At 44.0% G+C, this 12,842-nt stretch overlaps 1 protein-coding gene across 1 annotated transcript; it reads left to right on the top strand.

Moving 5' to 3' along the window:
• Positions 1-4: 4 nt before the first annotated feature.
• On the top strand, positions 5-11,440 carry SMIM20 (small integral membrane protein 20). The gene is made up of 3 exons (XM_008513787.2): positions 5-393; positions 9,943-9,999; positions 10,766-11,440. The coding sequence occupies exons 1-3, from the start codon at positions 285-287 to the stop codon at positions 10,801-10,803; spliced, it is 204 nt and encodes a 67-aa protein (XP_008512009.1). The 5' UTR covers positions 5-284; the 3' UTR covers positions 10,804-11,440.
• Positions 11,441-12,842: the final 1,402 nt, after the last annotated feature.

Below are 12,842 nucleotides of genomic sequence, written 5' to 3'. Positions count from 1 at the left end.
CAGCGCGCTCAACGAGAGGGCGGGGAAGGCGGGGCGCGGTGGCCCCGAGGCTCCGCCCCTCCCCGCCCCAGCCACACCCACTCCCGCGGCCCCGCCTCTGGCCCCACCCCTTCCCTAACCCCGCCCAGCCCAGGTCCCCGCCCCGCCTCCTAGCCCCGCCCCCAAGGCCCGGAAGCGAAAGGCGCTCCGCCTCTTCCGAGCCGGGTCACGGCCGGGGCGGCTTGGGCCGGGCTTGTGAGAGCGTGGGGCGCGCGGCGGCTCAAGGCAGACCCCGGCCCGGCGCCATGTCCGGGAACCTGCGCACCGCCCTCATTTTCGGCGGCTTCATCTCCTTAATCGGCGCCGCCTTCTACCCCATCTACTTCCGGCCCCTAATGCGGCTGGAGGAGTACCGTGAGTGACCTCTGACCCTGCGCGGTGGCCTGACCCCAGTAACTTCCCCCCTCCCGGGTCATCTCCACGGCGGGCGGTGGAAAGAGTTTGGTTCCCCGGGCAGACCCGAGTTCAAATCCTGCTCTGTGCAGCATTGTGACCCTGGACGAGTGACTCAACCTCTCGGATCCTCAACATCCCTATCTATAATATTTATTTCTACAATACCTAAAATAAAACTGCCAGGCCTCCTGTGACACGCAAAGGTGGTAATGAAAGCAGTCTTCACAAAATAGGTCGACATTAAATACTAATTCATACTCATAGTTCCCGTTCACTGAACGTTATTATGTGTCAGGTTAGGATACATTGGGTAGTTTAATTTGCACATCCTCTCTCTTTGAGGTAGGTTTTATTACCTGTTTTACAGTTGGGGAAACTGAGGCTCAGAGAGGTTGTATGACATGCTCAAGGTCACACAGCTAGTAAGTGGCAAGGCAGATATTCCAACCCAGGCCTCTTTCCAGAGCTTATGCCACACGCTGGTGCTGTGAATGGTGGTCTTGCAGGGAGGCAGATGGAACCCTAATCATCCTGAGCTTGAAGGTGTTTTATTGCACTTCATTTCCAGTCCCAGAGATGCCTTCCAGCGGAAATGTTTCAAACCTAAACTGTTAACCTGGATTTTTGAGTTTTTCCTCTCCTTTCTCGTCACGCCTTTTTTCAGATTCTGCTGTCTTCCTTCATTTTGAGCTGGTTGCTCACATGACAATGGCGAATATCCTGGGAGCAATTTTCCTCCTTAATCATTCAAGTCCTATCATTCTAAAAGCCAAACTCTCGTTCCTTGAGACCTATACCTCAGCGAGGATTAGCACTTTGATACATCTGAAACCATCTGTCAGAGAGAAAATATTAGGCATTAGAGGCTCATTTTGTTCTCCAGGAAACCTGAATCATCTTGAAGATGGAGGAGGGCCAACCCTGCCCCTTGAGAATATCAGTGGAGGCTGAGAGCTTGGCGGTTTGAAGGCAAAAGCCCCGTGTAAATGCGCTGCCCATTACAAACGCTACAACCTGTGGTTTCTGGAGGCAGGACAATTTAAATACTCAAATTGCCTCGTGGCTTCTTTTTAGCAGCCGGGATTGAAATGGCCTCTGTGCATTCTGCCTTCCAGCCTGTCCCGGTGCACCGAGCGTCGTCGTAGATGTGGGGCTCTGTGAAGCCCTGCCTAATCTATTTCTACTGTCTTTCCCTGCCCCAGGCTATTTTATTACAGATTCCAGAGTTGAACTTGGGACAAGGGGGTCTGCTTTGGATCCCACCAGAAAAGTTTCAGTTATGAAGACTAGAGCAGTGGCTGTCAACTGGGCATGGTTTTGTCTCCTAGGGGATATTTGGTTCTATCTGGGGACGTTCTTGGCGGTCACACTGGAGGGGTAGGGTGGTGTGAATGTGCTGCTGGCATGTAGTGGATAGAGGCCAGGGATGCTGCTCAACTTTCTGCAACGCACGGGACAGCCCCGCTATGACAGAATTACGCAGCCCCAAATGTGAATGGTGCCAAGGTTCAGAAACCGTGTTCTAGGTCAGGTGGTCAAGGCGTGGGTTTGTGTCGTGTATCCCAGGAATCTTATAGGGATAGTCTAGCATCTGTGGTGGTCTGAGTTGCTTGAGACAGACAAATTGGGCCTTTCAGGTGAACATTTAGTGAGTGTGGCTACAATATCTGCATTTTTAACTAGAAGCCTGTCTATGCCTGCGCACTTTTCGCATTCGATTTTGATTAATTTGGCCACTCATATCTGAGAGTCATAGCTGATTCTTTAAACAGGTAAATAATACTAGACAGCTAATATTTATTGAAAGTTTATTATGTGTCTGGCACTCTTCTAAACACTTCTTACATATTAACCCACTTAGTTCTCATAACATCCCTTGTGGTAGCTGCCATGTGATCGTCACTCTCATTTTATAGGGGACAAACCGAGGTATACAACAGTTAAGTGATTTGTACAAAGCTCACAGCCGGTGAGTCAGAGATCCGGATTTGAACCAGTGCCCTCGATCGCTACACCACGGCACTTGTACTGCCTCTCTAAGGGCCTGAGGAAAGGGAGTAAGGCAGATGAGAATCTAAATGCCGTACCAGGTGAGGGCCTTTAGATAAGTTACTTAACCTCTCTGAGCCTGGCCTGTTTCCTCATCTGTAACAGTGAAGTTTATAGGACTGAACTTACAGGTTTTTGGGGTCTTAAATAAGATAACCAGTGTGGAAACACCTAGTATATGGTCTGACATGAGCTTCCCATAAAAACAAGGAGCCACGAGTGCAGGGGAGTGAGACTAGGAGATTTAAGCAGGTGGACAGACCCAGGGCTGGCTGGCTGGCAGGAAAGGGGTCTAGGCAGGTGAGGTGTTTGTGACCTGGCCGTGGGAACCTGCTGTGAGGGCGGAGCTTCAATTCATTTCAGCACATTCAACTAGCATTTATTTAGTTTCTTTTTTCATGCTTTTAAAACCTGGATTTTAGCAGTTACTAGGTACCTGGCACTGTGTTAGGTGTCAGGTGTCCATGACTGAACAAGACAGCACTTCTCTCCATGTCTCTACACCCTTGTCCAAATATCGCCTCCCCCCCCCCCGCCCCCCCCTCCCCTCCGACTGCTTGGACTCTGGGCTGGTCTCCCTGTTTCCACCAGACCCCAGCTGCACCCATTCTCCACCCAGCAGCCACAGTGGTCTTTCTGGTTACTTTTTTTTGCTGATCTCTACCTTATTTGCATTTGTGGTAAAAAAATGTGGTTTTGATTCTTTGGTATTGGTCAAGATTTGTTTTGTGGCTTAATACACAGATCAGTTTTTGCAAATATTCCCTGTGTTCTTGGAATGTGTACATTTTCTCCTTGTTGGGTACAGAGTTCTGTATATGTTCCACATCAAGCTTCTTAATTCTATTACTTAGGTATCTTGAGGCCATGTTATTAGGTGCACACAATCTAGAATATTCTGGAGAATTTTTTCCAATTATCATTATACAGGGGTCCTCTTTATCCTTAATATTCCTCCCCAACTCTATTTTATCTGATATTATAGTTACCAGCTTTCTTTTGGTTAGTATTTTCCTGGTATATCTGTCCTCTTATATTCAGCTTTTATTTGGACTTATGTGATAGTCTCATTGCCAGCCTCAACTGGATTCTTAAATCCAACCTGATAATGTCTTTGATCTGTTGGATTGAGTTCATTTTCATTTATTATGTTTACTGGTATATTTGCATTTATTTCTCCCCATCTCATTTTGTGTTTTTAATTTATTCTTCTATTTCTGTGCTTCCTTTTCTTTCTCCTTTTCCTTCTGCTAGGTTGAAAGTTTTATGTTCTATTTTTATTCTTTTGTGATTCCTGTTTAGTTAGCCAATATCTTTATCCTCCTAGGAACAATACAAGGACCTTAGAGTGCCTCAGCCCCGTCCCACACATGTGTTATTTCAGTCCTACCTTGTGTTTTTTCTCCCCAGTTAGTGCCATCAGTGTTTCCTGCAGTCACTGATTATTTCTCTTTACCCGCATTCTTTAATTACCAATCCTTCTTGTGTCTCTTTCCTTTCTAGTTACAATTTTCTTCCTTCTAAAATACATCTGTTGATATATATTTGATGAGAATTTGTAACTGGGAAACTCCATGCTTGTTTGTCAGAAAGTGTATAGTACTCCAGGTCTTCTGCTGTGGCTATTGAAAAGTCTGCTGTCATTTGTCTTCAGGTTGGGTTCCCTCACTTGCTTGATTAAAATACTTCAGTACCCTCTGCTGAGCTCACAGTCCAGCCGGTGGGGGATCATTGAAACACTTTGATCAGGACAGCCAGGTGAGCAGACTCACTCTTGACAGGCGTCACTCTGACGGTCTGTGAAGGAGGGGCTGGAGGGACCAAGGCTGGAGGCAAGGCAGCGAGGTACAGGAAGGCTGTACTTCCTGTGGTCACAGGAGAGCAGGGAGAGGTGACTGTGGCCTGAACCAGAGTGGTGATTCTGGGACTGGGGAGGAGTACTGAGTTTGAGCCACGTTTAAGGGGTAAATCCTGAGGAGAGGCTGCAGTCACAAGCCTGTGAAGATACATCTTCGTGAAAAGGGGTGTGGTCAGCAGGGTTAGGCCGCATGAAGGCAGTAAGAAAGATGGGATCTGAAAATGTCCATTGGATTTAGCAAAACGAAGGTAAAACTCATTGGTTATTTTGTTAAGAATGCTTTCACAGGTTTCATAATAGGCAGAAAGCAGATTACAGTGGATTGAAGAGTAAATAGTGTATTAAATTGACTATTTAAAGATGTGTGGCTGTATGGAGAGGAGAATGACAAAGTATATTTGCACCAGGTCTTGGGGTCTACGGAGAGTTTTGTTTTAGTTTTGGCTGGGAGAGATGGGGGAGCGAAGGGAGTCTCTGCACAGAGAGAGAGGCTGGAGAGGGAAGACCATCCCCAGAGTGGGAGGTGGCCTGGGGTCTTGAGATCAGATGGAGGAGGGGGCCTTAGAACCAAGTAAGGACATCTCCGCCTCCAGCTCAGGAGGAAGGGCAGGTGTGGATGCAGCCAAACGTGGGTTTGATGTTGGGAAGTTGTGGGCGCTTCCAAGTGATGCCTCTTGTTCTGTTTGTGGTGCAGGAGGGCAGGTTATCTGTAAGTGCGAGGCACAACCCCCCGCCATTCTCTCCCTCCTTGAAACACTCCCTTCCCTGGGTTTCTGTGACTGCCCCCGCTCAGTCCTCCTGGCTTCGCTCTTTGGCTCCTGCCTTTCAGCCACTCCTTAGCCTCTTGTTGGGTCGTCCTCCTCTGACCATCCCTCATACATATGTATTCCCCAGGATTCTGGGCATATTGAAGAGAAGCCCATAGTTCTCGGAAGGGCAGGGCAGATGCCCAGTTCTTGAGAAGTGGAGCCAGTGGCTGGCAGGGGAGGAGCCCAGGCCATGTAGGGCCTACACATTAAGTCAGGGTGGGACCATCAGCCTGACCAATGCTGGCCAGCCTGGCTGTGGGGAGTGTGGGGACAGGTAGGATCCAGGGTCTCTGCTGGAATCAGCCTCGAGGCAGCAGAAAAGAGGAGGAAGCCTGCTGAGGTGAAGTAAAACCGAGGAGATCTTCCATGATTTAATAGCAGGCAAGCCACTATCACAAGACTGCCTATTGGATTTCCTGTTGACATTCAGTGTTATCTCCAGTTTCTTCACTGACTCATGCAGACCTTACTAAGTGTTCCATGGAGCACAAGGTCATTCTACCCGTGATACCTCAAGTACAGAAATGAGCCCTGGGGACACGGCAGTTGGCTTTGGCCCTCAGCAGTCCCAGACCAGAAACATGGGGACATTTCTGCTGTGCTTCTGGAGGGAATCCCAGACGTTGCTTTTTAGCTTTCATCCTGTTGGCACAGAGTGCTTTGAAGAGCCCACGTTGAGGGGAGCGTACAGATGCTGTAACTCAAAGCCTGATCTGTCTCCGTTTCCTACAACTAGACTGTGATCCTGAATGTGCCTTTTAAAGATAACGTGCATTTTATACCAACCTGTGAAATGAGATAGAATAAGACCGTTTTCTGTGATCCTGTTCGTTTTTAACTTTAATTAGGTGTGCAGAAGCATAAAATCATAGAGTCTTGCCCGAAACCCTGTGCTCATTCAGTTTCCTCATTTAGGTGACTTGTCCAAGGTCACTTAGCACATTAATTGCTACATGGACACTAGACCCTGACTCCCCAACCTTGTCTGCTGCTTACTGATGCCCTGTCTCACATGCCGTTTACACAGGGAGGAGTATTTACGAGCAAAGTGAAAGGCTACATGGATGAGCTGTGAGGAGACCACAGTTCTCGAAGTCAGAACAGGGTTATAAGGAATCACTTGATGCGGAAATAACTCTTACCTTGGAAGGGCATTTTCCCTATTACATGCCAGGGGCTTAGAATATGCTTTTTATTCCTTTCACTGTGGAGTCGAATGACGTGCACAGACAGACTAAAGCCAGCGTCACAAAGCTCCCTGGATTCACCCAGACTCTGGCGAGGAAACAAAAGTGTTTACAGTGTTGGGAGGATCCAGTGCTTGCAGTGGCCGCTTGGTCCCCCTCAGCCGCTGGTTCACACTCACCACAAGGGCATGCATGGCTAGTTCTGGGTCAGCCAGCTCACATCTAGATGATGCACGTGTCTTGGCAACAGCAGCAAATCGGAGCACTGGAAAAGTATTTTTTAAATTTTATATCTGCTATTTTAAAAAAGATACTTTGAAGTAATCATCATGGAAGAGTCACAGTGTTGTTGGACGTCATACCTGTTTTGCAGTTGTGCATTTTTCTTATCAAAAAAAACAAAACCCAACAGAAAAGACCTGAGAATAGTACAATAAATCCCTGTTTATCCTTCACCTAGATTTACCAGTTGCTAACATTTTGCCACGTTTGCTTCCCCTCTCTATATAGTATATATTATATATCTATCTATACATACATATATAGACACACATATACACATAGAAAATTATATGTGTGTATAATTATGACTGTTGTTTTGCTAAACCATTCGAGAGTAAGTTGAAGACATTGTGAGCTTTCATTCCTAAACACTTCAGCGTGTATTTCCTAAGAACGAGGACATTCTCTTACATAATTGCAATACAGTTACCCAGTCCAGGAAATTTCATGTTGATACAATGCTGTTATCCACTATACAGTCCCAATTCAGATGTTGCCATTTGTCCAATTCAGGTTGTGAGTTGCTTTCATTTTCCCTGTTCCTTGGCAAGAGGAGATGGGGCTGGGGTCCTGAGGTTGTACTGGCACTGGGTAGGGCTCTGTTCTGCACCTGCTTTTCGGTTTGTATGTGCTAGTCCTCTGCTAGAGCACCCTCCACTAGTCACTTAAGAGACTGCTGAGGGGGCTGGCACTTGGGTTTACTCTGTTCCTTTGTTGTGAATGTTAAAGTAACAAGTCACACAGTAGATTTAGTTCACCGTACAGACATTTAACATAAAGATATATTTTCATTTTCAAAGACTTAACAATTATTAGGTGGATTCTTTACCTACCATGCAAGAATCAGCCGTCTGCATGCATTCCCAGTTTTAATGATATACCTCGGCCCTTTGACTAGAGATTATGATCCTCAATTAAAACTGCAAATCAGACACTGCCTTAGCACCAGGGGGCAGAGTCGGGCTTGCTGAGACTCCGGAGTACGGACTTTTCTAACCTGAATTGCAAAGCTCCAGGCCCAGTGTTGCAGATTTGCATTTTAATCATTTCTCTCCTGATAGAAACATGCTCGCTACTGAAAAGTCAGCAATTAGCTTATCCTGATTTGTTCACTTAGTTAAAACCCTGACTTCTGTGTTGCCCTTTTCCTGAGGTTTTATAGACATTAGCTGTTTCTCTGATGATGGCAAAATAGAAACCTACTGTCAACCTCATCAAGATGTACTTGCTAAATCCTGAGGGACCAGTTTGTTTTCCTTTTAGCATATTCCGAATTCACAAATCAAGTGTCTTTGTGTCATATCATGAATTTATATAAGACTGCTTTGGCCTTAGAGTATTTATAAAACATTAATGGATTAAAGAACCAGGGGATGTAGATAGGATGCTAATACAGGTTATCACTTGGTAGGAACTGGTTCAGCAAACTGGTTTAAATTGCCTATCCGAGCCAAAAAAAAAAAAGGTGGTTGCATAAGGACAAGGATTATAAAGAGATTGTGGTCTATTTAAAATAAATCCTCAGCCTGTCTCCAACCTCATTAGCAATTAGCAAGAAAGTGTGGAGACAGGGATTCCTTTCTCTTCCCTTGGTTCTCCATTGCATTGTAGGAGGTTAGAGCACAATTAGGCAGTCTGTCCTTGCCACCAGAAGTCCACTTCCTTTGATGCTTGGCGATCTGCCAGCTTCTTTGGCTTTGCAGTACCTGCCTCATGGAGAACGTGTTCTGTACACCAGGATGTCTGATTTTCTTAAATCTGTAGGTCAAGAATCCTTTCTGGCAATCAATTATTTCTTAAAAGCTCATTTCTTCCCTCTTCCATAGTACTGGAGAGTGAACATTTTAGGTGTAGAAAATTGTATCTATTTTTGTCCCTGACACGATCGATGACAGTGTAGTCTTTTGCTAGTTGGCATTTTCTAAGAGCATGTTTGAAACACATCCCTACTTTGAGACTTACATGTTGATGGTGTGGTAGGGCTCAATCCTACAAGAGTTTAATGTTTCAGGAAATGAGCTCACCTTTTGTGTTGAGTTATTTTAGAAAGTCTGACACCTTAAAGGCTCCATTATCATCCCCTCTGGATGGAAGAAGTCTTTTGGCAGATCTCGGCCCAGAGGGTCTTGGTTGCCGTTCACCTGCTAATTTTCAGGGAGGCCTGATAAAACCATCACACCATTGTCTATAATGGGTGTCATTATGCTATGCCTTCTCTCTGTCTTAGAATTGGATATCAAGATTCACATAATCCCTATTGCCCAGGGTTTTATTTGCCAAAGCAAAACTTAGCATTGATAGAACTATCAGGTAAATCACTTAGGATTGACTCTGTCACATCGCTGGAGAAGCAAGTTCAATGAATATTTGATTTGGCAAAACCCTGTTTCTTGTACCTTTATGTTTGTGTAACTTTATGGGAATCCAGAGGCCAGAATAAAGGAAACGGCCTAATATTAAATAAGAGCTAAATGTAGATTTAAAGAAACGGTGTCAACCTGATTACAACAAAGTTCTGATTGCAACATTTAATTACTATAATTTAGTAGTAAACATCCTTTGGCTCCAAGTCTTTCTCCTGAAAAGCTACCATTTGTTTGTCAAGATACTTAAAATAATGAGTCTTTGTTTTCACAGACCTTGGGTTGATTCTAAACCACTTAGAAAGATGTGTCAGAGTGCTTGAAGCCCACAGACATAAAATGCCCAATTTCTCTTGGCCCTTGCCTGTTGGACATCTCCAAAGAGATCGGCCAAGCTGCTGTAGCTAAAATGCACTTACTAATTGGCACAGCACCTGCAATCAATTAGGGAAGCTTCAATTATCCAAAGCAAAGCCACCCACCCAAAGATTAATTTTCTGCTCTATTTCCTATCAAAAACATAGCATATTTAGCTCTAGGTCTGGTCCTTCAATGGAGTGCATTTGAGACGTGTAAACTACATCGTTTTCTTGTTAATTGTACTCGTTCCTTCATTTCAGCAGCCTTCCCCTCATAATATCACGCCCACCAGTTCTTTCAGAATTGTTCTTTTTCTGTTGTTTTGTTGCCTTTCCAAAATGCTGAGATCACCGAGAAAAGATGCTAGTTGGGAGCTTTTCTTTTGAAGTATGGCTTGCTTGCTTTTATTGAGAATACCAGATCTTTTTGCTTTATAGGATCCAACTTCCATAACCTAAAAGCTTTGAGTAATGGTGTCTCTGAATATAACAGCACTTGTATATATTGTTTTCTGATTGTCCCACGTAAATACAGAGATTTCCACCACAACTACCCCTTCCTCCTTTCTAAAGAGTAATTTTCCCCATTGTGTTTCTCAGAGAAGGAACAAGCCATAAATCGAGCTGGTATTGTTCAAGAAGACGTGCAGCCACCAGGTAAATTTAAAAAGCAAAACAAAATCTCGTTTGTCCTGTTGCGTTGTATGAGGCGTGTGTATGTGCTTTGCAGTGGGAGAAATCTTTTTAGCTTAGAGGCTGGATTGTGATTGTGCTATTTATTTCATAGCAGTTGCCATTTTATAGGTGCCACCCTAAGACTTCATTTTAATATTTCACCCCAGAATACTTTTGCAAGTTTGCACGTTCCTCTTTTGCATTTGATAAGTGGGCATAAAAACGTAACAAGTGTGCAATTAAATATGAAGTGTGAATAGCTGTTTTGCAGACTTATTTACCAAGCACCTGTTTAAACACTACCCTCATGGGAAAATACTGTTTACTTGTGAGCTATTTTAATTGATGTAGGATTCTGCTTTATACAAAAGCTCAAAAGTTCCGTTTATGGCTGAATGGTTAGTTACTTTAAGATGATCCAAGTTGGCTGAGAATGAGAGGTTTCCAGCTTATTAACCAAAACTCTTGTAATCTGTGGCAACATTCTTCTTTCTTTCTTTCTTTATTAACTAGGCCAGATACATATCTTCCTGTTGTGGGGTAGTTTCTGAGCCACTTAAAAGTCTCTCACGGCTGCCGTGGCTTCCCAGCTGCTCCATCCCAGGGTTCCGGCAGCTTGCCCACACTGTCTCAAACGGGGTGCAAATTGCCCAACTCAATTCTGACGTCATTTTGTTTTTGGGGGGTTGAGGGGAGTGGTTGGAAGTTTCAAAACGAATCCTCTTTCTATTCATGTTTCTTTCTGTAGGGTTAAAAGTGTGGTCCGATCCATTCGGCAGGAAATGAGGAGGCTGTGCCCACTCTGATGGTGAAAGTGGACATCTTCATGCTTTCCATCCTGCAGCTAGCACAGTCAGTCACCTCCCTATAGAACAGTGGCTGCAGAAGAAAACTCTGTAATGCCACAAATAAGAGTGCTGTGCACAGGATTAACATTGCCCTTCTCAAGGATCAAAAGAACCCTGGAACAAATCACACCATTAGGAAGGTTTTCATGATTCAGTTTACTTTCTAAAAATGAAGCTGTCAGCCAGCTGTGTTTGGAAGCGATCTACTTGTTATTCAGTCTCTACCACTCACCCAGCCACGCTGCAATATGAATACAAGCGACCAGTAGACTTGGGAAGACCCTAGTCTGTTTCGCCATCTTCCAGCTAGGAAATTTCAGGGAAAAACCACCATGCGGAGCAGCGTCACAGGGCTCTTTGAAAATGTTAAAGTTGATAAATCTCTTTGAGGACAAGGCACACTGTACTCTTTAAGAATAAACATTTCAGCCTAACAATCTCATTGAAGGTTGCTGCATATTGGAAAATAAATATGAAGCAAGTCAAATTAAGGGTCTGCATGCATAATAGAAATCAATGTTGAATTAACAGAAGTGAAAATGTGTAAATTAAAATGACTTATTTTTACCTCACAATGGTGTAAGTTTTTTTGTAAATCCTTTTTTATAAATTCCTCAAATTATACCAAGAAGTATTATTTGCCCTGCCTATATTTGACTAGATATTTGACTGTGTGGTGTTTGTCAGTTTGTACACAAGTAAACATTTTAAAGGTAAATAGCAAATTTGTTGAGACAAATATTGATTGAATGCGATTCTCTACAGGTACCTCCCCAGGTGCTGAAAGATGAGCGTAAGAACACTTCTTTCTCTGGTGCTCTGTCTGGCCCCTTACTAGATTATATGCTTTCGAAGAGACATATCTTTTTCATTTCTACATCTCCCAGAGTGCCTTGCAAATTACTGTAGGCTCTCTTTAGATGAGCTGCTTGACAACATAACTTTTTTATTGTCAACTGGCACAATTAGGTAATTACTGTCAAAAGAAATAAGATTGATAGCTCTAAAACCAAAGTCATCTAAAACCAAAGTCAACATTTAATTGACTTACAGTTAACAGCCCAATAAAAAGAGTTGACTCATTCAGGGTACATTTGACCACTATTTTCCTTGGAGGGGGCAGCAGGAAGTTGTGTAACTTCAAGTCTAGCATTCTGTGGTGCTTCATTGAGATTTCTTTATGACTGAGCAAGTGTGTGTACCATCTGCTTTGGAAGACATCCAGGCTAAAATGGCTGTGTCTGAGTGTCATAGAAGAGAATTTAGGGGTCTCCACTGCCTGTGGAACAGATTCAGTTTAGTCTCCTGAGTGGGACCTCTGTCCTGGCCTTGACCCTGCCCTTGGTCCACCTCTTTGCAGAGATAAAGAGGTTCTCCGTCCTGCTCAACTGCCTTGATGTTCATAAAAGGGTCACTCTTCATGTTGTCAGAGATGTAACGTCAGACTCTCTCTGCCCACACTCCAGGAAAGCTGGGTTGTAAGAGGTGCTGCTCATGAGGATTCACTGAGGGCCTTGCCAGTCATCCACTCAGTTCCCAGGTGTGCCTCCAGGATAATAATGAAAGCACTCGAGAGAGGAGGTCTTAGTCGCATACATTTAGGAAACATAGAGTTAAAGTTAATTAGGTTTATTTGCTTCTAATTTGATGATTTTTCAAGAGAGGCATAGCGTTCCCCACATGCATTTGATCACAGAACATGTTTTATGGCTTATCTTCTGGGACTAGTGACAGCACCAACAACATCCTTTGAGGGAAGTCCTCCTCTAGACCAGTGGTTCCCCAACTTTTTGGTCTCAGGACCCTTTAAAACTCGTAAAAGTTTTTGAGAATGCCAAAGTGTTTCTCTCTATGTGGGTTACTTGTATAAATACTGTATTAGAATTTAAAACAAATTTTTAAAATATTTATTAATTCATTTAAGAATAACAAACCCATAGAGGTTAATATGACCTATTTTTGTGTGACGTTTATTTT

This window comes from Equus przewalskii, chromosome 3, assembly GCF_037783145.1.
Source record: "Equus przewalskii isolate Varuska chromosome 3, EquPr2, whole genome shotgun sequence".
In the NCBI taxonomy this organism is placed as follows: Eukaryota; Metazoa; Chordata; class Mammalia; order Perissodactyla; family Equidae; genus Equus; species Equus przewalskii.
The sequence above is the reverse complement of the archived record's forward strand: the minus strand, read 5'-3'. Positions and strand labels throughout refer to the sequence as shown.

What these genes read in the sequence shown, in the direction of transcription:
- SMIM20 (XM_008513787.2), top strand. Translation starts at nt 285, where the DNA reads ATGTCCGGGAACCTGCGCACCGCCCTCATTTTCGGCGGCTTCATCTCC. An exon ending in AATGCGGCTGGAGGAGTACC is followed by an intron (nt 394 to 9,942) that starts GTGAGTGACCTC and finishes TGTGTTTCTCAG; the next exon opens with AGAAGGAACAAGCCATAAAT. An exon ending in AGAAGACGTGCAGCCACCAG is followed by an intron (nt 10,000 to 10,765) that starts GTAAATTTAAAA and finishes TTCTTTCTGTAG; the next exon opens with GGTTAAAAGTGTGGTCCGAT.